The sequence below is a fragment of the Bombus flavifrons genome, chromosome 7 (assembly GCF_040668555.2).
Source record: "Bombus flavifrons isolate JBK064 chromosome 7, iyBomFlav1_principal, whole genome shotgun sequence".
Classification (NCBI taxonomy): domain Eukaryota; kingdom Metazoa; phylum Arthropoda; class Insecta; order Hymenoptera; family Apidae; genus Bombus; species Bombus flavifrons.
In genome coordinates this window covers 6,789,992-6,815,076 of record NC_138448.1, presented here as the reverse complement: position 1 = coordinate 6,815,076, position 25,085 = coordinate 6,789,992, and the positions used below count along the sequence as shown (strand labels likewise).

The 25,085-nt window shown below is 35.7% G+C and overlaps 1 protein-coding gene across 2 annotated transcripts in view; it reads right to left on the bottom strand.

Moving 5' to 3' along the window:
- Window positions 1–25,085, bottom strand: part of Gdap2 (ganglioside induced differentiation associated protein 2) — a 67,280-nt gene that overhangs the window by 11,512 nt on the left and 30,683 nt on the right. Inside the window, exons 1-8 of one of the 2 annotated variants that reach the window (XM_069116366.1) lie at window positions 17,511–17,665; window positions 17,262–17,450; window positions 17,047–17,189; window positions 16,843–16,975; window positions 16,653–16,762; window positions 16,338–16,577; window positions 16,096–16,264; window positions 3,945–4,098 (exon numbers count right to left, since the gene is read on the bottom strand). In XM_069116366.1, coding sequence (XP_068972467.1) covers window positions 3,945–4,098; window positions 16,096–16,264; window positions 16,338–16,577; window positions 16,653–16,762; window positions 16,843–16,975; window positions 17,047–17,189; window positions 17,262–17,446 — 1,134 coding nt within the window. In that variant the 5' untranslated portion in view covers window positions 17,447–17,450; window positions 17,511–17,665. Of the gene's footprint in view, window positions 1–3,944; window positions 4,099–16,095; window positions 16,265–16,337; window positions 16,578–16,652; window positions 16,763–16,842; window positions 16,976–17,046; window positions 17,190–17,261; window positions 17,451–17,510; window positions 17,666–25,085 lie in introns of those variants that run through there. The other variant, XM_069116365.1, reaches the window with a different exon arrangement.

Here is a 25,085-nt window from a genome sequence, read left to right as displayed (position 1 = left end):
AGAGAAAAGAAACGACATTACAAGAAAACAGAGATTTTTGTTAACGCAAAAAAAGGTGGGTAGAGGCTCGTTAGCATGTCAATTCGTTCGGTCCATCGATTACGATCGACGTCAGTCGTGAGCCATGGGAAAAATGGGTTGATCGGCGCGTGATCGGGGCGAGGTCGTGCAGATGTTTCCATTTCGATCGGCCGCCGGTTATTTCCGGCGTTGTCGACTTTTCCTCAAAGGAAATAACGCTACGCAGCACGTAGAAGAGGGTCACGTGTAGGGACCAGAACAAAGTTTTTCCCAGGGCGGATCCGCCGGCACGACGTTGCAGAGGAGCTGGTGCGCCCTCGGCTTGGGAGTTGTTCCGTGGTCGGTCTATTTCTGGACGTGTAAATATCGATTCGCCTGGCGGTACTGCGCTCGTCGCCACTCCACTGGGATGAGGACAGAGCCGAGAGGACGAGAGCAACGAGCAAAGATGATATTGATACACGCAGGAGTAATGAGATCCTCGCGAGTGCGACTGACGTGATGCTTCGAGGACGTATTGTGTATCGAATCAATGGAAAGTTGTACTCGACAGAGGCAGAACGCGTCTTTCGTATTTCCTTGGTTGGGACAGCTTGGAAGAGATAGCGAGGTGAAATGCGAAAATGATAGCAAATTATGGTAGTTTGTTTGAGGTAATCTGGAAGAGTTGACTAATGTCGAGATTGACTGTCGTGTTTTCTTGGAAGTTTCTCTGTCGATAAAAACTTTGTTTTTCTCTAGATTTGATATTATAAAAAATTTGTCTAAGTATGCGGAAACAGTTGCGTGGAATAATGGTAAGAGAAATGCGGAAGAGATTTGTTTAGATCGTTTTATATGAAAGACATAAAGCTTTTTTTCTTGAGCTGAAGTAGAATAGGCTTTTAAATTTCACGAAAAGTATAGGTACGAATCGCTTAGATTCATTCCACAAATTAAAATTCACAGAGCTATTAGAAACTATTGATTTAAAAACTAATTATTTTTGTTAATTCCCTTTAAAATTTACAGTTCTTTATACCATCTTCTTATGATAAATAAATTTATAAAAACGCGGATTCGTCTTCTGAGACGTATTAATTATGTACTTTGACAAGATAAAATCGATATTTTTGTACATAGCGGAATTAATCAGTTTGACTTTTAAAAGGCTCATATGTATATCGAAAAATTTGTAATTTGATTATTCACATAATTAATTATACAACAATTGAATGTAACGTTCGTGAATAATTTATGCGACAATGCATGGACATTTCTACCACGAAACATCTATGCACGTATTGGAAGATTTCACAAACGGAAGATGAACTTTCGCATATCACGTTCAACTTTGAATCTCGCCAGTCTGGCTATTGAGAGGCAGCGTCAGTGATGCAAGATGATTCACTTAAAGGGCTGTCCGTTCAACATGCTAACCTATGGTCAAAGCTATCAAACGACGATCGTATCAATGACACGACGCGTCGCGAAGGATTTGGTAGAATCATCGAATAAGCGTCGTTCTGAATAAACATTCGATCTGGCCAATGAATAATTATAAATCGTTTCCGGTCCTTGCTATTGTCGCGTCTCTCTACTGAATAAACAATTTGCTAATTCCTTCTACCAACGTTCGCTCCACCTTTTATTATATATTGTTCACTATTTTTCGAAGAGAGCCTTCTAAAATTAAATTCAAAGAATCGAACGTCCTTTTCGAACGATTTCCAACTCCGTTTGAATATTTATAAACGTCCTCTCGATAATTCTCGATGCCGATATTCGATGAAATACCGTCACCGTATCTCGTATACGCCGACACTTTCATTTATTGTGAATTTCAACATATATTCATTGGTAGATTTAATTTGTGGTAGAAGAAATCATTTAAATCTCTAAAAAAGAAGATTCTTATAAAAAATTACGGATGTTACGCTTCGCGTAAATACATAAATCGCCGTGTTATCATTGTCATCACATTGTCTGTGTGAATCTCCTTTTGATTACTGTATATATATATGTACGTTACAATCCAAAAAATTGAAAAATCTGTCTGTGTGTAATCTGAAAAAAGTGAAAAAAAAAAAGTTTCTACAAACCTAATTAGCAAAATATAACCAGACTTCTATTTCACCTACTAAATGTTATACTTTCGGTATATTTATATAGTATCTCTGTAATATATTTGTGTTACGTATATTTGTATAATGTGAAATTTTAAGCTCCCTATAAATACATAAACATCGCAAATCCATTAGTGATATTCCATTCTAGCATATTGTGGATCCTATGTCCCACTACTAGAAAGTATAATAATCTACAAAATCGAAAAGATTCTGTCGGTAGTGGTTTTTATTACAAATGCCCCTCAATTTTCTTTTAATGTCGAGATATGTTAAACGAATCGATCTGCTTGTAAAGAACCGCAAAACACGCTAGGCCCATAATAAAAGAGGCGAGGTTAGCCCCCTACAGCGCAGTGTATTGATTTCAAGCTCTCACCAAGCTTTCCTCTCGCGACTATGTTTCATTACGCGTTCTTTTCTACGTTTTTGAATCACGAGACGATCACTGCCTGTTCACGTGTTCGTGGTACGTTCGTGGATGGTTAAGAATAGGGCCGGATCAAAGGTGAAAATTTTAAACGCCGATTGCACGTAAACTAGGGTTGATTGTTCTTCGGAGAAATCCACTCGATTTATTCAGCAGTGTTTGCGCGTTACGATCAACGATTGTAGTGCTTTTAATAACTATAGCATACCTTTGTTTACGATTCCTTGAGAGATTTAATGCGTTGGAAAATACACAAAGCGTATTTTTATACAGAGATGGTCGTAATTTGTGAAATTTCGGAGAAACTACGTTTTTTCAGTTCACCGAAGGATAAAAAATATATTTTTGGAGTGTTTGATTGTAGAAATATGATAATAAATTAGCAACCTCTTAAGCTTCGAACAATATTCAATGTTCGTACTGAAAAAAATAAAATAAGAAGTTCGATATAAGACACTGCAGAGTGTTTGTACTATATCGACGTACTGCAACGAAAAACACATTGTCTCGTACGAGTAGAATGCTGCAACATTCGCACGAGTATGTTTGGAGCATGAACGTAATCTTTTAGGGTGTTTGCGAGTAAACACTATCTGCGATTTCCTGCATTTTGTATCTTTACGACGGAATAGTGCTAATCTCACGAGCAGACATGCTAATTCAAAATATCATACAATTATATGTACGGTAAAGCTAGAATTCGTTATCTCTCGAGTAACTGCTTTACATTGCGTATTCCGTAAGCAAAGAAAAATAACAGAGTCGCAAGAGAATAAAGAAAAAAGTAGTCGGATAACTTTTCGAACACTAGCATCGAAAATTATCGATCTAATGTGGATCGTGAAACTATTTCAACATTTATAGAGAAATTTTATGAGTATGATACTCTTACGTTATCTAAGTTTGATTTAGAATTAGATAGAATGAATTCATCTACTTTTGTATGGTGAATATAGGATAAATTAATGTTATTAGAATAAATTAAATGATATACATCTATGTTTAAAAAAAAAAGATATGACTTGTTCTCCTTTGTCCTCAATGCTTTAATTACACGTTCTCTCGAACAGAGTATCCATTATTCATTCAATAATTATACGCATTCGTACTAACTATACTCTATATTAATTTTTTGCTAAAGACATAACCGCGATAAACAACTCATAACCTACATTTACTGATTTCCAGATTAATTCCAAAGTTCAGTAATATATTTATGATAGTCATATTTCGTCATAGTTGGAACGAAATTTCAAAAAGTCTCGCATAACGCACGTGGTATTTTGATAAAAATTTCATATGCTAAGTTCGAATATTTTCGCGAGTCACTATGGATTAGACCTAGCGGTCGAAGTTCGTTTTCGAGGCTCGATAAATTTCGATCTTACCTTGTCTAGATTGACTTTAGTGGCGGGGAACCATTTGCCGACGAACACGACGACCGGTCGACCCTGACGATCGACACCACTTTGATAGAGGCAGCCAATTCCTGAAACTTCTGACAGATCCTCCGTTTTCGCTCTCCTGAGGAGCCTCTCGTATCTGAAAGAATGGAACAAGAGTCACTTCGATGATTGTTCTCAGAATATTTAGTCACTACATCTACTAGTCTCATCGGCTATAGACTGGCAGTTGATAAAGTATTATTTGAAATATTGACAGAAGCCTTATGTTGCCTTATGCCGTTTAGTTTCAGTGTGTTTTTTCTTCGACTGAAACAATCAGGAAACTAATTTGTTATTCAACGAGTCTGGCATTAATCACGTATCAGAGTTGATTGTTTTCACATTTTCGGCCTTTTTAATATTTTAGGAAATTTTTAGATTTTTGAACCTTTCATCAATGTTATATATATATATATATGACACTATAATCATAATTATTTTTTCACATAGTATATAGCCAAACTATGGGATTGAAAATAAAAATGATATTTTCTATAAAAGCACCGATTTATCCATGGAAAAATGTCAGACACTGAGAAGTATAACTAAACAGCATATTACAGCAATAGAACTACATTCGGAAATATAATCTTCAATTAAAATTTCCCTCGAATGAATTTTCATTCATTGTATCAATTACGACTTACGTTTCTCTTCTTTTCTACGATTAATAAGACCTTCTCGTATATTTGTGCATACGTTATAAATGGGTTTTTCAATTGTATTTTAAATGAGATGGAGATCGCCTGATCCCATTTGCACAGAGAACAGTCGGAACGATTGATATTTGAGCAAAGAAGTCTTGTTTACAAATCGCGCATAACGTAACTATATGGACCACGTCACTCTCGTAACCGAGTGAATCAATAAATCGTCTGACATTTTCTAACAAGCCCGACATCCGATGTTTATTCGATGCATCATACGTTATAATTATATTGCAAACAATTACGACTACAACATCGAGGCAGGTAACGTTTGTTCGTCTAGTCTGTCTCCAGAGGCAATAATCTTACTGTCAGCAATGAATTTCAAACAAAGGATCCAATTGAACGTAATTTAGCAAGTGACGATACGCGAAGTAGCTCGTTTGAATTCGAAGGTTGGAATCTTGAAATTTCCATTTCTCTTCGAGAATCGAATATTCACGATAAGAATCGAATATTCATGTTGCTAGCGATGTAAGTTTCACCCTGCAATCGCCGGTCACAATCTCAACGGTGCGGAATCGCGCCGAAAATTCTAGCCGATGGCGTAACTTCATCGCTAATTTCATTTGTTACGGATTGTTCGTGAACAAGAAACATAAAACTGGTCGACTCGTGTCTGGAATATCGACGCCGTATCACGTAGCGTTAATCGCGGTGACGAGGAGAGCGTGCGGTTTTGCGAAAACATGCGACCCACTGGATAGCGATCTCGCAGCACGAACTCGTATAATCCTCTAAACATGTATCTCATAATTAAAATGTTATAATACTGACCCTGAGAATATGAACTATGCCTATGTTTATGATGGAAATTTTATTGTACCGGTGTCGTAATTCGATGTTTACCACGTGAAACTCGTCCATAATAGAGAACATAAAATGTGAATTTCATAATACGATACTCGTAGCGATGAAGTTCAGAATATGTGGCTCATACTATGAAGCTCGCAATACGAGGCTCTTGACATAAATTTTTCTAAATGAAGATCGTGACACGGATGGACGTATAATTTGTGATACAAAGATTAGAGCAAGAACATTGCGATACAAGCCTAATTACACGAAACTTATTATATAAAATTATAAAATTCGTCTTACAGAAACTCGTTGCATGAAAAGTTCGCTATACATCGTGTCTCATAAAACCATCCTATAAAATGTTCCATATTCATATTAGATACGAGGTAAAAGATTAAAAATATACAAAATAGGAGTTAAATTTATGAAAGATGTTACAATTTCATTTTACAATTACAATTTCATAATAAAATATTTTGTCACGCCCGTTTTAGAAATATCAAAGAAGAATCAGATAGTTTTTCATTTTACCAGTATAATATGTCCTTTCTGAGAAGCAACAAGATAAATTGTTTGCAATACGATTTCAAAATATATCAAGCACACCTTCTCCTTACCATATCGATATATCAAAATTGGAATATTTGGAGTAATTTTGTAGCTACGAAACACAGCGTACAATCTTACCAATACAAACGTCACGATATGTATATAATTACACAAAACGAAACGATATGGTCTTCCGGTTATAATCCTCCGATTACCTCAAACGTATCCAATAATCAATTGCACATTTTGTGTTACAGGTATCAGGGCAGTAGCCCTAATGCGTCCAGAAAATTTACGACGAATTTTATTTTTATGAAACATTGTATTATACTTGCGCATTTTTCCTCCGACAATATTATCTAAGTGATTCACATTGTTGACAACAAATTACTAGTCTATGGAATTTATCTTATTTTAATGATTCTAAGAAATGTAGTAACGTGCGTCAGCGACGACTAACGCGGCAGTCAATGTGTTAATCGACCCCTTGAATCGAGCAGCGCCATTTCGCCGACACGCGACAGTGCCGTTTTGTCGCGTAGCGTCGCGCGTGGACGCGTCCATGAATATTCCATTCGACTAAAATCAATGAGCACGTTTCACGTGCGCTCCGTGAATCGTTTCACCTAACGTCGTTAATCGAGTCAAACTACGGCTAAACGGGGTTCATCCAAAGAAGCAGAATTTCCCCTCTCGCTGACACTAAGTTACACCGCGTCGTTATCGACTTTCCTCGTCGCAATTTTTAACTTTTTTTTTCTCTCCCTACAAAGCTAGTTTCAAGGCCGCAACACAGACCACACACACACACACATATGTACGACTGATACGAATTCGATGAAACCGCGAGCAGAACCTTATTTACAGTGATTCGCGAAACTATGCGAACACCTATCATAGGAAACTTTTCTGTACCTATACGTATGTATGTTGCGTGTTAGAGAAAATATTTTGAAATTTCGTTAACTTGTATCGAGATGACGCTGCCATGATTATATTGGTCAAATTTGAGGCCAAGTTGAAAGTGTACGTAATAGTTACAAAATATTTATCGAAAACATATGTAAAGAATTAGTAATATGATTAGTCATCTTACAAAATATGTAGTACAACTGTACATTTTGCACTTATCCATTATGTCTTTAATAATCTTCAATACTTAATGAGTCCTCGATGCTTAAAGAGTTTATATCTTTAACTCTTATTATATGTTTAAGTGCAAAATGTACAGTTGTACTACATATTTGTTAATTTCTATATACTACATATATGTTCAGATTTGTTCCAAACTTTGTCAATATAATTACGTCATTCGAGTCCCATTACATGATAAAATTTAGATATGTTCGTTAGAGACTCTTAGAAGTGTTCGAATATTTGCGTGAGCAACTGTATTTTCCGATGGAACACAAAGCATTCCGTATCAGCTGATTTTCATAATGACAATTCGTGTCTGACAATGGACTGTCGTATACTACTGGCGGAGCGCAACTGTTTCTTTAATTGTTACGTCTCCCATTGTCCTTCCAATGATGTCTGCTCACACAACGCGCTCAACTATTGTTCCCCTTGTTCCCCGAGAAAAGCAGAGAGTGAGGTGAGCGTTTTCGCGAGTTTAACGTGTAATCATGTTCGTATGCTTTCTTGAGTTAGCATCGTTGGGGCGATCAATGTTGTATAAGATTTAATTAGAAAAATTTTGATAAGAGATTAAAGATAGATTTTTGCAGAATTCGATTAGACGAACCTATCTACTCGATTTATTTTAATTTATGACGGAAGATTGCACGTATTTATGCAAATTTATATAAAAAATTGTGACTGTCAGACGCTCGCGACGTTTTTAATGTGTTTTATTAAATTTCGCCTACCGGATACAAAACGAGTTTGATTGGTTAATCAATATACTTTAGATTTATGCAAATTCATATTTTCATGAATATAATTAAAGAAATACAACGCAAACAGAAATTTGTTTTTTTAAATGTTACAACAAATGTTCCATAGATGCATGAACGTTTATAATCTATCAATCATCCATTATAAAAATTATAGATTCACAAATAAATAAAGAGAAACAAATTACGATTAGATAAGAGAACGTCTCATTGAATGAATCGAATTACGAAATGGTTCACGGTCCAATTAAACATTTTTCACGGTTATTGGGTCATCGTGAGCGATCATGATTGTACGTTGATCGTTCAAGATTCCGGCTCTATTGTTATTCTCTCAACGGTCGATACGATTTTCCTCCCATGATCGTGGATTACGTCCATGAAAGGCTTATGATGCGTAAATATACTAACAATAAGCTCGCGTCATCCTAAGCTCCCCGTCTCCAAGTTGAAACCGTTGAAGAAACCCATGCGTACACAAAAAATACAATAAAATAAAACCAAATCAAAGTATAGTACGAGTATCATTATTAAATAGTTGAAGTATAATATTTTTCTTCGAGTAGCAAAACCTGTAAAAGCTACGCTACTTATGGAGAAATCAGTTTGTTGGAGCATTACCAAAAGCAACGAAGGGTGCAAAACAAAACTGGGCGTTGGACCAAAAATAATGTCCCCGCGTATTGGAAAACGATTAAAGCTCGGCTCGGAAATCCTCGTTATATACGTGAAAGCTCCAGCGTTTTCCACCCCCTCCGTCACCCTTTTCGCAACCAGTCGCAACATCGGCAAATGTCCAACAGCGAAATTCTCCAAATTAAACGAAGCTGAGCGCACGAACGTTTCTCGCGACGTCAAAGATCAACGCGTCAGATGCGGTACATTTACGTAACACGGAAACACACGACTGGACGGGGAGGGCGGGTTACGACGAATTACCGATGAAAATCGGTATATAACGAAAAAAGCAATCTTTCAATACGCACCGGTCCTCGTCTTCGATCACGTCCACCATGTCAATCATGACCATTCTGACAATGTGCACACTCTGTTATCGAAAATGTATCTGCCTCGTGTATCTCGAGCAGACACTCTTCCTCCAATTGCAAAATGGAATCTTCACAAGTTCTACCAGTAAAACTATAATTCTCTTCGCCACTGATGAAAGTTTATATTCTACTTCGCTCTATATATCATTAAAAGAGAGAGTCTTGATAGTGTCATCGGTCCAGATGCTAACTTGCAGATAATTTTTACTCTATTTTGTCCCGACTTTAACCTACTCCCGACTCGTAAATTTATACTTGATTACCGATACGAAGTCTCGAGAGTTGAATCGACGAAAGAAAGTTTTGTTTTTCACGAGGACGAAAGTTAGTAGAATTCGCGAATGTGTGGACAAGGTTGATACGAACGCACGTCTGAATTTGTCGATGAACACGACAAGCCTCCGCGACGAGTCGCAACGCACTGAGCTGCCTGAACGAGGAAGACGGGACTATGAGGCGAGAAACGACGTCGGGACGCCGCGTCTTCGTTGGGTTTGTGAGCGCGCGCCTTCGCTGGCTGCGTCACGGCGCCTGCTCAGCTTAGACTATTGCGTGTTCGATGAGTAAAAAGCCGGCAGAATAGGGGCGCGATTCACGGCTCTGTTATTACGCTCGATTCGCGAGGCGTTGACTAATTACTCAGATGTTATTATTATAACTATTAATTTCTTTTCAACCTTTATCGCTTCGATCGTCAACGGTGTTGACAAACGCAAGCGTTCTACTTCAACTAACAACATTGACAAGGGTTAAGAATGATGAGGGTCAACTTCAAATAAAAAGTAATAATATAAGTAGACAATTTTTAAACAAATTTCAGAATTCATGTTCTTCCGTTAGTGGCATACGTTCGTGATAAGTTAATTATTTATATTATACCTTTAAGCAATTTTCATTTTACGACAAAAATTCTATTTTTAAGGATGTTTGTAAAGATTCTACGTTTATCGAAATCTTTCAGTACAAAATTCTGATTCGAAATTTAATGATAAAGTTGAAGGTATATGTCTAATAATATAGTAGAATAACATGATTTAGAGTAAAGAATTATTTGCTATGAGTAATAAGGTGAAAAATAATTACGACATTTAAAAACAAAGTTTTCTACGAATATAAGTCGAATTTCTATAAATAATATTTTATGCTGTAATTTTAACTTCGTTTCTCAGAAATTCAGCCAAATTCTCGATAAATAAATTTCATACGATTTTCCACTTGGAGAACGATTTTTCCGTTACTGCGGATCAATTGAAAACACCTGCATTTAACATTACAGATACTATTAATTATACAGACAGCACATACGTTAATTCTAAGTGCAGAATTCTCTGAATCAGTGACACTGTAATGCATGACACGCACGTGTCACTGGAATATGCGAAATTGGGAGCGTTCCCAAACAGAAAGCTGTCGCTTTTCATCTAGCCTTATTGACTGATTACGCGAATAACATTTGGCTAACGTAGCAGGATCGATGCGTTATATTTTCCATCATCTAACGTGAATTTTTAGACGTGGGTTCACGTAGGAATGCGTGATGCACGCGTTTTGTACAAGAGTATTTATAGCTGTTTCTATTTTCCAATCCGATTCTTATGTCTGATTCTTGTGCGTTGACTAATTCAGCCAATGAACACAAAAGTACAGATCTAATACGGTTTTTAATTGCAATAAATTGTTTGGAAATTGTTTCAGTATGTTTCGAAATTCTAGGATTATCTTGCGTGACTTCGTTAACTATTAATATCGATAAATGGACAAATTCTATTGCAGAAACAATTTTTATAATTTCACTTTTTAACATCAAGTGAAATAAATACTTATCCAAAATAAAATAGCTTGTAATTTGTAAGATAGACACACAGGATTTTACTTATTTTATCATGTCCTTGTCGAAATGTTAGCAACGAAGGTCTCCGGCAAATGTTTGGTTTGCATAATACACATACAAATGCTACTTGTAAAGAACATTCTAATTCGAAATACAACTGTGATAATATTAATTCTGATAACGATACAGCACAAATTAAACGTGGAAAAATTACTATTATAAGCGTTAATATCAAGTCATTTAGAAATGTTACTTGAACAATTTGACAGAATTACGACGATACATTCTGCTTTCCCCCCTGTAAATTCGTGCAATTGTCAGAAGTTTGGGATTCGAGTTGACTATTTTCTTTCACAATTGGTTAATTCTATGGCGGGTATTGTTGTATTGATGGTTCGACGCGAAATTGCGTTACGCTTTCACATTTCTGGGTCGATTGGTTTTAATCGAATAAAACGCGGCGTTCGTTTGGTGGAAACCAGCTGCTACTGCTGCTACTGTTCGATCGTTACCCTCGATTATCGTCTCAGACAGTGCGATTGAAACTGTCAAGATACAAAGCGGAAGATTGAAATCAATGTCTCCTTAACGTTCCGTTATTCCACGTTATTCTAAACCCCTTTGCCATGAGTATACGTCCCAACGATCCCTAATAGTCGATTTCTTCCACGTAATTTTCGATTAAAAGTATTGTGGCCGTTTCTCAACGAACCGACGAGGAATACGGAGTATCCCAACAATTATGGTACAATCGAAAAGAGAGCGATTCTGTGTGAAGAAATAAGCGAAGAAAATAAAATACAATATTTAGATATGAGGTTTTCAATATATTTTGCCTATGCGAGCACTTAATCTCATTGAAGTTCTCGTATTTATATATACATTGTATGTCCGAATCTTATCTTTGTTTAAACAAACAAAGAAATTTTTAACGTTTTAAGAAAAATCATAGTAGCATTGGAATGACAATTCTCTTATATTTTTCCTAAAATTAAACATTTCTTTGTCGATAGAAAAAAAGGATTGTGTTAAATCTGATCCTGTGTCATGGTCGAACGAATCGTCGATAGATTATAAAAACTCATACTTGAAGGTAAAACACATAATTGGAAAATTAAATCGGATAATTCTCCTAAGATAAGGCGATCTTCAGATAAGGCGATAAATCAAGCTTAGAGTACAATCATCACTGTTATACTATGTTTGTTAAATACATTGCTTTAATCTATGTAGTAAAACGCAAAAGGAAAAGATGTCGTGTCCTTTTCCTTACTAAGAAAAACGAATATTTGCACATTCATGGTTTTGTCACAAGGGAATGATATGTCGTTTACAAATAACGTTGATATCTTACTTATCAGTCTTTGTATGGTACTATCTATCTCTGTATACTCACAATGAGTTTGCAAATGAAAATAAGGTATAATTTCTAAGATTCACTTTACTAATGCAGAAATTGTTCAAAATACATGATGTTGCATACGACTCTCCTTGAATTAAATCATTATACACGGTTCTCAATTGTTTCACATTGTTTATATTTTACGTATTATTTATCTTCAATTTTTCTAACATCAAAATAATCTTCACTATCAATTGCCAAAGGAAAATATTCAGAATCTTCTTTTCTTTACTTATCTTTTCTTGTAGGATCATCCTCTTTCGACATTCATTTTTATAATGATTGCACACCTTGTATATACGATTCGTCCTCCATTCATTCTCATTGTAATTATTTCAACACCATGCTTTTAACGAAATGAAAATAGAACGTCGTTCGATTTTCCGGTATGCGTCGTTGCTTTAAAGCTCTCTGAAGGCTACAGGAAGATTCATCGTAGATATACACGCTACGCGATAAATCGAGCCTTTCCTCGAACTGGAAAACAGAAAGCAAACGATTTTCGAGGTTCCTGCGGAAGTCGGAAGCATAATTTTGCCAATATCTCGCCATTATCTTGGATTATAACAAACATTGCTAGTGTTCCTGAAATACTTCGTTATCCATGTCTGTGCTATTATTAATTTTGTTTCACAAATTCCTGCTGTCACATAAAAATTGATTACGAGTTTCAGTGAACATAATGAGAATATATAAAAAATCAGGTACGATTTATGTTCAATGATCGCAATTCATAAAAGATTCGTAATCTATTATAAGATATAGAACAACTATAGTTATGCATTTAACAAATTCACAATTAGCTACGAATTTTATTGAACATAGCGAAACCGTAGAAAAAGATAAATATCGGAAAGAAACAACTACTTTTTACGATAGATTTCTCATTTAGGTTGGAACAAATGAGTTTGTAGCTTCATAGAAAAGATAATGATCACGACGACTCGGGACGATTTCTCAATCGATTGTGTTCACGATTTCGCGACCGTGGCCTCGATTAAAATGGATCCAAGGTGCTCCATCAACGAAATGACCGATTCGAGACACTCCCTCGTCGAGAACGTGCTTTTAAGACACACCTTGAATTAGCACAGAAGGTAATAAAAAATCGACGTTTCCCGGAATTTACATTTACTTAATCTGAAAATCAAGAAATTGGCTGTTCACGTGGTGGAACGTAGAAAGTACAGAACGTTTCTGTCTATTCGATATACACGGTAATAAAGGAACGGTTAAATTGTTAATGGTGTGGCAATGTTGCTGTAAGTGGGGCAATTTTCACTCGCAAAATACATACACGGAAGATCGTCGTTAATGGAGCCAGATGTTTCAATGTTTACGGCGTCGTTGAAATCACGCAAAATAAAGTACGTACATCCGGCATGAGAGGCGTGTGAACATTTTGAAAAACATGAGATACTTCTGAGTGACCAAGGACATGAAGATAATTTATACTATTATTTAGCATTTGTTCATCTTGCAAGAAGTTGACAAAGAAACCGATGCTACTGATCTTGTAAGAAATTTATACAAAAAATTAGCATTGTCGATCTTACAAAGAATTAACACAACACATACAAGATCTATTATAGCAAGGTTTATTTTATACGAAAGTTTGTAACGTTGTTATAAATTTTCATCTCCTTTTATTAAAATGAAAAATTAAATTTTCAACATCGAAAGATGAACAACAATGGTGCAGGATCTGCAAGGTTTATATCTTCTACTTGTATATCTTCTAAAGTTGCCTAAATAAAGATAATGCTTGCAGCGATTAATTTATTTTCATCAATATTGCAAGGTATTAAATTAAATGGAAAATTTGACATTTTTAAGTGATTTTCATAGAGCGATTTTAATAATGTGCGCTAGTAAAACTGTGTTATTGTAGTGAAGTACCCTTAACCCTTTCACTATAAGGGTCATATATACCTGCAAGTATCGAATAATAATTTCCTAACACACATACAGCACGTGTATTCATTTTTTATAACGTAGACTCATATCTCTTTCCCTTTATGTGCACTATACTATGATTGACATACTTAAATCTTCACGCTTGCAATTTTTCCATGTTATTTAAAGACACTTCTAACTCAGGGTATTTTTAGAATTTTGGAATTATTGAATTATGTCTAAGATTATTATGTCTAAAAATATTTTTTTCTAGAAACTGAAGTTTAATATTTTGATTTTACACCTGGAAGGTCATGTTATTAAGAATAACACCAACTCAAGAGAGGGCGCGATGTCATTTGGACTACTATTACGAAGACTGCTACAAAATCTTTGTAGCAATATAGCAGATTTTAGGAAATTGTATATCTGAAATTACTTAAGAACACTGTGTATACATATTTGAATGATTGCTGAAGTCATCGATCCTACAAGAGTAATAGCAAAAGGACAACACATTCTATATCAATGATGTAATCTTCCATTAATAAGGAAAATTGCAGAAAATTGGAGTTAAATTATCGAAATATATTTTTGTCAAGGTGCAAAACTGCAGATTGACAACCTGGTTCTATCGTTAGTGCAAGATACGATAAAACAGCGTCAGGATTCTTCAGTGAATGTCAAACTTATCCTGTTTAATGAATCATCATGATTGGACACATGATTTATCTTGATGGCGTGAATACAAAGACATTATAATCGTGTAATAAAGTGGCGACTATGGGCAACGAACTTTCGTGGAAAATGGGATGAACTGTATTTTTCAAATGGTTTAGTTATCGAATATTCTTATACCTGACTCTGCTATTTCTAGTAAACGAGTTTGTAGACATGGAAAGGTTACGAGGCCGTTTCCATCGATGATATTATTGATAGCAACTGTCTATATAAAGATAGACAATTTTTCCTTCGTAATGAGTAGAGAAGAATTCCATTGACCGACAGGAAATCGATATTTACATTTCGATCAATATGGATATTAAATACCATATAATAAATAATACGGTGTGAGATCGCTTAAGAGAAGACAGAAATATCAATCTATAGAATTACGAATATAATTGTAAATATTATATTGTAACAATATTATGTAATGAACAGAATAATTAATTGAACGAATAACAAATTGTTCAAACTGTAGGAATATTTTAGTGAAATTATATAATCATGTGAAGTTAAAAAACCCGGAGAAAACTAATATCAAATATGAATATACAAACGTAGTACGTGTTACTACGCAAATAGTACTGGTATTAAAATATTGATTTTCTTTTAACAAATATGCATTTATTCATTGAATGAAACATTTGTGTAACAAAGGTTGGTATTAAAGAAACCTGCATTTAGTAAGTGAGAAAGTTTCTGAAGTATCTTATCAATATATCAGTGGATAAAAAATTTAATCGTAAGTAAAATGTAGAAACAGAAACTGTGCAATTCCATTTCCTTCCTTATCGACTCACGATGCATATACAAATTATGAAATATTGATAAGTAAGGATTTTTTTCACTGAGATGATGCATAGATCACATACGTATTGGCATGCAAGATAGCAGCTTGTTACTAAATAGTTAAAATAGCATTATGACACGCAAAACCGATGTTGATATTGTATAGAATTACATTCGTAACATTGTATGAATAGAACACTATGTTTATTAGCATCCTGGCAAAAATAAGTGGAAAACACTTCTCTAAATGAACAAACAACATATTTCAATATTGCAACAGTGCACTATTCAAGTTGACTATTTTGCAATACTTTGATATTCTGTATTTAAACATTTTACAATACCAAACGCGCTGATACAGAATTTCGTCAAATTTACCATATTAAAGTGATAAAGTAAACAAAACGAGAAACATTGATCTAAAGATATTTTTCAAACAATCATACCTTTCTTTTTGTTGCATTTGCTTCAGCATGATATCCGCAAGTGGATCAGCTGGTGGCCTTTCTCCGAGGAGTCTTTGTCTATCTAAATCACCCTGCATTTGTGCAAACGCGTGTTCACCAATGTTAACGGATGTTTCTAATTGCGCAGATAGTTCTATACTTTCATCACCTATAATAAACAGAAGATTTCAATAAATAACTGCACTAATATACACATTTTTAATATCGATTTATATTATTACCGTGTAAAGCATGTTGAGGATTGTCGATGATTCTAATTTGTCGATCAGGAAGTAAAGGTTCACCATCCATCCCACCTATATCGTTTGGTAACTGCCAACACGCATTATCTTGCTCTGCTAAATTTCTTGGGAAATAAAGAGGAAGAAGAACTTCGTATATTCCAAGATCACACGGTTCCAACACAAATATAATGCATGTTACAGAATCACCATATTGCTCCAGAAATCTCCTTATTGTTCCTATTACAAGGGAATGTATGGATTTATACTCATTAAACTTAGAAATTTATACTAATTTACATAATTCATACTTACTAAGTGCAATATGTGCTCCCGCATCAGGAGGATAATTTCTTCGTACAGTATTAATTACCGGTAGCGCAATCGTGCGTAAACCAAGCTCTCGTGCTTTTTGTAAAACATTTCTACAAGAAAAGTTAAGTACTATTTTATGCTATTTATCTATATATCATAAATACATTTGCTTTAGATGGATAAAATATACCTATAGCAGCAGTGCAACGTATTTTGAGCTGCTGTTTGGTACTTCACGTTGTATACTGGTCCTACAGTATGAATAATAAAACGTGCAGGTAACCCATGGGCTTGTGTTACTCTTACTTCACCTGTTTTGCATTCTGTAAACATAGTCATTCATATTGTATGCTTACAGGCAATCTAATTATTCTTTACTTTACAAACTATGTACCTTTGATTTCATTAAATATTTCCATCTTAAGCGCCGAACCAGCCCGAGCAAATATACTTTGGCACATAGGGCTGTTATCATCCATTGTTTCATTGGTAGAATTTACCACTGCATCTACTTGTAAAACAGAAATATCTCCAGCCCTGAAATACAATATTGTTTATAATCCTTCATAGACAAATTAAATTTATTCTTCATACTGATTACAACTTTACCATAGTGCAAGTTTGTTGTTAAGTGCTGGTTGACAAGGAAAAGGACTGATAGTATGATGCGTAGGTTCTCCAATAGAACTGGAGTAATCAGTGAACCGGTGCTGGACAGGGAAGTCGGACCATTTTTTCAATGCGCCCGTCTCCACCATATCCGGGGCAAGACCCAAGGGTTCCATGAGCCTCATTCAGCTGAAACAAACAAATTTATCATTAAAATCAACGAATCGCCTGCATTGACCTTAGTCTAACCTCATTCTTCTGTCAACTAAAGCTAAGAATAATCCGATGTACATTCCTCATGTGTTGCCCAAGACATTTACAAATCCCTCCATCTCCTATTCTACCATTCTTCCACATCATTCATTCACGAATATCGAATTCTCTTTGTTATACTCTTCAGTAAAATGTCACGCTGACGACTAAAGAGCATGCGCAGTGTAGCGCTCGAGTTGACGCGAAATTCAAATCATATCGAACGCCACGTGTTCTATCGTTCAATGAAATAAGACACAAAATAAGATACCGACACACATCGGGGGAAATAACAAAATTAGATCACACGGGGAAATTGTATAGATATATACGCAGGAATACAATGTAGGGGAAGACTTTATCGAATTTAATAGGGTCATAAAACGCTATAGGGAAGCAAGGTCGGGAAAGTTACCCCAAGCCGAAGATGAAATAGTTGCTGACGCGCGGACCATCTCCGATATCGTGGAAACCTAAAAATAAACAGTGCTATCGATGAAAATCTGGGGCACACCCCGGGCTAACGGGAACAGCGGGCGTCCAAGGACGTAACCCCGATCGGGAGTTTCGAAAAACAACTTAATTCGTGGAGGACCCGTGTCGTCCTGTGCGCATGCAATCACGTGCTGCGCGTTAAAGCTCGTCTGTGTGAGATCTCCCTCCACGGAAACGATGAAACGTGCGTCCGTGTTGGACACAGAAAGTAGGCTTCCCTAATGGCAAGGAGACAGAGGCTGGCGCCGTCTGTCCTGCTGCGGAACTTATATCCCGACAACCCCATAAAGAACAGGATCATCGACCTCTTTGCGTTACTAGGTCCCTGCTATCCTTTTTAACCGTTTCACAACCATGGACGAGATATCTCACGACAAAATATTGTTTGTACGATGCCACGGATGACATAATAGAAGTTACTAAACCTCTACTAAACAGAACAAAACAGAATATACCAAAAAAGATTTTACAATAAATGTCGATACATCAGAGATAAACACTAACAATAAAATACAATACAAGAACAATAATCCAAAAAAATTTCAATTTCAACATCGTGTAATTACATATATGTACCTTTTAGTTATTAATTTATGGTGGAATTCCTGTTTGCTTTCACGATAATTAAATATAAAAATTACAAAGGTACTATTTCAGACTAGAACAGAAGAAGATGGTATACATGTAATTAGATTGGAAAGAGTTTAAAACTATTAAACTGTGACAATTAGTTACTTTCATTCGAAACATTTTTATCACATTAGTATCAGTGATCTAGTCTGGGATATATACCAGATCTTAATCATAGCTCTTGACAAATATAATTTTATTTTGTAAAATCATAGTGCCTTTTTCTTATTTTATAAATCAACTATCTCTCTACCCATTGTAAATGTCAGAAACGAATATTTCTAATAGCAAGCAAAAACTTATTCCATTTATTTTATCATTTAACGACTAATTTATTCAACCACCTCAGATGGCTGCAAGCGCTAGAGATGAACAAAAGTGAGATTAACCTAATCTATTATATTCTCAAAAAATTTCAGTTCTTGCTTTAGAGCAAGAGTTAGTTAAATATTTATAACTAATATTTTTGAAGGAAGCACAGAGGGAAAGAGAAAGTAACTTTTTATAAGAGACAAACAGTTTCTAGCGTACATCAATGTAGTTCATTTTCTAGATATAACATATTGCTAAATGTTGGAAACAGGGAGGATCTAAAATGCGTATTCAGAATGCGTCATTCGCGAAGATCCACTTTCCATCGATCGGACCCTACTCCTCTTCCATCAAATTCCTGAAAACTCCTCTCTATCGCGCAAGAAACTCTAGATATTATTTGCATAAAACCATTTGTCAATTTGTTTTAGAGGAACTATCGATGAAAATGGAGACGGTGTAAGAAGAGGAAAATGGAACTATGAAAACGTGACATTCCATCCATAATTTTTGCTAGTTCGTGTCAATAGAGACGCGAGAAACCGCAAATTGTTCGCCGGTAGAAAATTCTTATCAGTGGAACATTCGAGTAGCTGAAGTAACATTGCACAATGGAATAAATTAGCATTTTTATGGCAGCGCCGTGTACGAACGGTTAAAACCTTGACGAATGTAGAGCAAGATGCTTCATCGATCGTATAAATGAATTCTGATGTTTACCCTGCAAAGTTCTTGGTACGAGTGCGCGCGTTAAGAACACATCCGGGTTAATCGATTTTAAAGGGAAACATTGTCTGCCAAGATCGAACTAAAGCTACGTGGGGGGTCATGGCCATGTATTCTAGATATTCGTCGGCGATAACATGCAATTTCAATATTTCTTCTCATAAGAAAATTAACCCATGTAATTCTACGTTGAACTTCATTGGCTATTCTTTTTCATCAATGTTGATACGATCACTGAATTTTTGATTTCTAATATTGTTCTTGTTTCGATTAACAATAAGAGCTAATGTGTGAAGAAAAGCTTTAGCATAAAATTAAAACTTTTTAATCGCCTAGAAGATATGAAAATAAATCCAAATTATAAAGTTTCTACGACTATAGCGTTCACAAGAAACATAAGAAATTATGCTGATAAAAAAATCTTCTTTTTAATAAATATCGACGTTTATCCCAGTAGTTTCGTTACTTTATTACTCCCATTATTATTTCACGATCGTCGGTTGCACTTGTCAAGAGCGAGAACTTTGAAACGCATACGGCCCCGAAATGGCACCTGTATAATAGACGAGTGTTGTGACGTTCTATTTTGTCTAAAGTTTTTAATTAAATTTAATCTCGCTGGGGCGAGCGAAAGGTTAATCACGTCAACGTGCAGCATCTTTAATTAAATCAAACTATCAAACATGCTGTGCACGTATCGTACATACATTGGATCTCAAAACCTAAGTCGGTTCACATATACAAGAAATTCTATTGCAATTCTAAAATAGTTGGAAACAATTTTCAGAATGATAGAAACGCAGAGGTGCGGTAGTGACGCTTTTGAAAGATCACTTCAACCTCGACTTACCACGAAAGGGTTAATGTTTCAATCTATTCCAAGCACAAAGGCAAACGCCGACGAGCTAATCGGCCGTAAAGGGCCCTCCACTTTTACCACCATCATCCTTGAACATGCATTCGAAATCGAGCCTCATACTCCACCTCCAAAGAACTCTTTCCACCTTATCTCCCGTCCTTATTCCCAACAAACTTCCAGCCCATCAATCATTCAAAGGAAACTTCCAAGATAAGTGAAGAGAAAGGAAGAGACAGCTCGAGATTTCATTTGCTTTCCACTCGTATATACTACATGCAACTGTCGCGAAGTTTTCGTATGCTTCAATTTCTTTTTTCCACAATTTCCAGCTCGATATCGAGCGATCGAACTTTGAAATGTGTCGTGTGCTCGGCTGTCTAGAAGAGTTCCCGTTTCTCCGAGGGAAAACTTCCTTTTGTCTCTTCTTTCCCCTCGGGGACCACTAGTTCTACGGTTTCGACTATCCTGAAGGGAAGATAAAGATATCTCCTGCTATGACCTAGATTAAACGATTACCAATAAAGGGCTTTTTCCTTTTCTACCTTTCAAAAGCTCACCTATGACGTTTCGTATGATCTTTATTGCCCCCTTATAATTGCAATTCCACGATGCAAGTGGTTGTTAGTAGCTTGCGTGACTGTGCTTTTTACGGCTAAGCTCGATACGTTTGCTGCTGCTTAACGCCGCCGGAAATCTCGATTCTGTGATATTTGGCTTAAGTCGAGATCTTGTCACGTTTCTTTCTTAATCTTCGTGATTACAATAATCTGTGTATTTCGTTAATTGTCTTCTTATCGATATTTAATTGGAGATTAATCGTCGTTAAAGAAGATCTAATTTTTATTTCATTATTATAACCTATGTTGTCTGGTAAAAGATCTTCAGAAATAAATATTCAGCGTTTGTAAAATCACTTCAATCAATTCAGTGTTAAATATTTTTAATTGTAAGAAACTTTAAGAAACAAAAATTTAGTGTTCGAAGATTTTCAATTGTTGAAAATCTTAGCAAACAAGTACGCATCTTCAGATAAGATAATTATATTGGATTAACCTTTATAACGTAGTGATCTAGAAATAAAACCGCCAACTAATCTGAGATTTATTAACATGTGTGGAAATGGGTCTCCACATAAAGGTTAATCTGTATATCTATAATAATCTTTCTATTTTATTAACGATCATCTTATAAATCACTGAGTTTAATATACATTTCACTCAATCGCGACAAATCTAATATATGAACATTTGTTGGAAATATGATACGGTTAGTCGTGTGTTTAATTAGAGTAAGATACCGTGTCAGATAGGAAATAACATAGATTTCCTGCGTCCACGCAAAACAAGCACTGAACAAGTTGTTCTTCGATTTAATAATTTTATTCTCCCGGGGTGAGTTTCCATTGCACGTGAAACGGGGTAAAACGAATCCACTGTTTCGAATAATTCCGGAAAAATTAATTAACCTCGAAGCTAGATTTTCCTCTCGGTCTTAACTGCATCAGCTCAAACGAGTTACTGGAAATTGCCACTACTCAACGAGGTACCCAGGACAGTATACCTGTCGAAGAATCGATCGGAAACAATAAACGCAAATTGAGTTCGAAGAACACTCAAACCATACTTTCCACCTCAAATACTCTCGATTTTCTCCATTCTATAATTGTGTTCATTTTAAGCGAACTACTCTACAGAATCTATTAAAAAAAATTCTCTTCTGAAACACGGTTTGATTTAGTTTTTCAAGTATCGATCGAATAATTTGCCTAATTAATGAATTAAATCATCGCGCGAACTGCAATGCAATTCATTTCTTCAAAAACATGGGTCTTTTGATATTAAATTTATTAGAATGACTAAATCACAATTTCTCATAGAAATTTTATTCCTTTTTTTTTTTTTGTAAAATGTATGAGACACTTTTTCTTCGTTTTCATCTCTTTGATGCAAGTTTTATACTTTAATCATCGATACAGGACGCGTCTATCGTGCAGGCAAATATTGTTAGATACTTTACTAAATATACAGCATATTCCGGAGAAGTTTGTTTAAATTTCATTACAATATTATATGAAAGTAAACGAAGAAATTAATCTTTAAACAAATACACGAATAAGATAGTAATCTCATTAAAAGTTCCTAGGAATATTGAGAAATGTAATTTGAAACTGTAAAATCCGGTACAAAATATTATAAACAAACGTCCCTTTCTGATAAAAATACTTGCACCAAAGAATCTCGGCTATGCAAGAATCGGTCTGATTAAATTCGTCGGATTAACGCTATCCAACTTTCATCGCTTTCATTTCTTCAAAATCCAAATACGAGCGCGATCGAATTTAATTAAATTTAACGAACTGATACCATTAACACCGTGGCTTTTATCTATTTCTCGATTAGGTACGTCTGCCTCGAACGAACTCTGCGTTGTATCAATCCCTCGCTCTACTTTGCTAAAACGTGGTTTTCTTCGATCGAAAATATGGAAAAATAAATTCAACCGGACGAATTAACGTTCGAAGTTGTGCTGACTGTTCCCGTGCCGCTGGGCTATCACGATTAAGCTGGGTCGTAATTGGCCCTGTTTCCCAGCGAGTCAAAAGGGAAACCAACCACGAAAGCCACCCCAAGGCTCGAACGAGAGAGTGTACGACTTTCATTCGCCGCGTGTCGCCAGGGCCGTGCTTTCAGACGAGCTTTGTTTCCCATCCGCCGTCGCCCACCCGGAGACCCACAGCCGCCTTTCTATTAAACAACAAACGACCTAACACACACGGCTCACCGGTCAATCGATGTTCCACATTCGAAGCAAGGTGAACATTTGCGAGCTACTTCGTGTCTCGCTTCTCACCCCGCGGGGCTTCTCGTTCAAAATGCCTCGCCAACCAGAGAGGAAACCGAATGCATCCCTCCACCCGCCCCAGGCCAAACAGACTGATCATTCTGCGTCAGAGTATATCGATGCCATTCTTGCAAAGGAATTTTGGTAGTTAGTGCCGAAATAGAAAGAATTTTTCGGAATTATTGAGATGGTAAAAGTTTGAATGGCGGTGATAATAAGGTTCAATGGTAACTTAAATGTCTAAGGTAAGAAATGGTGATGTTTAAGTTTGCCTTAAGTTGAATAAATAAAACTGTATCTATTGAAATAATGATTGGGGTTCGATGTTAATTCGAGCATTCAAGGTATGTAGAGCACGGTGAAGTTTAGATTAAAAGGTTAAGCTTGATACGAGAATTATACTGATCAAAATCGAACGCTACGTTGTAATTCAGCTATTTATCAACGCTGGTGTTAGTCATAGTCACTTAAATAAAATTATTTTTAGTAAAATAAGGCTTTAAAAGTAGGCCTCCAATAGCAATTTTGCCAGAAAGTGTTTAACCTCGGAACCTAGAGACTATTAAATAAATTGTAAAACATGAAAGATTCTTTGACTTTGTAAAAAGTGTTCTACGATATAATTTTATATGCTAGAACCGTGAAGTGCCATATTTTCTCTGCTAAAAGAATTTATTAATTGTGGTATCGTGCGCCAAAATTTAATCGCACCTCTAAATCAGCAAGCGAATAAACATGAGCATCGAAACGCCGGGATAACGAGAAATCGCGAATGCATGTTTATCCCAATTCCATCCGGCACGATATGCATACTCGTTCCCATTAATATTCCCCGATGAACGCGAGCTCAACAAATCTGCCCGTGCCTCCACCTGTACAGATTTACATACGTAAACACGCGGTTTTCATCGTCGAAACAAATTCCTTGAATAACATAATTGCTCCTGGCTATGTGCCTAAGCACGTAAATGTTTCATTCCTACGAAGAATCATGATCTTTTGATTTTTCCTTACACTATTTGCTTTCTCAGTACATGACTATGCTTGTGCATGTAGGTGTAGATGAAATCATTTATTCATGACGCTAAAGAGAATTTTTATTCAAATATTTTATTCGGGGTAATATACGTTAGACATCAAAATTGCGAATCGTTGGAAAAATTATAAGACGAATATTTTTTAACTCTGATTTTTCGAATTTATATATCTCACGTTTTATATTTTCCTCAAATAAAAAAAAAGAACTATTTAATATTTTGAAAGATACCATTTGACCAGAAATAGCCCAAAAAAATCGGCGTTTGAAAGGTAATTTGCTAAATCAGCTGATTGGAGGGTCGACAAAAGGAATTACAAAGAATGCCTTGACTAAATAATTTATGCTGCTGAATATCATTGGAGATGTCGTCAACTATTAATAAACCACGTCGACTAACGATAGTACGAAGAATCCAAAGAATAACGAATGTATCATTAATAACCCATAATGAAATACGTAGATAACGAAAACATTGATGTTCCCTATTAAACTGTGTATATCTCCTTTACAATTAATTCAATCTAACTACAATACTAACACAAAGAATTTCAAATAACACAGATAGATAGATTAAAAATTCCTGTTACTTATAATCACGAAACAATTTACCATCACTGTGGCGAGTCATTGAAGTCGTTCGAGGTAATTCATTATGACGAGGTATAAAAAT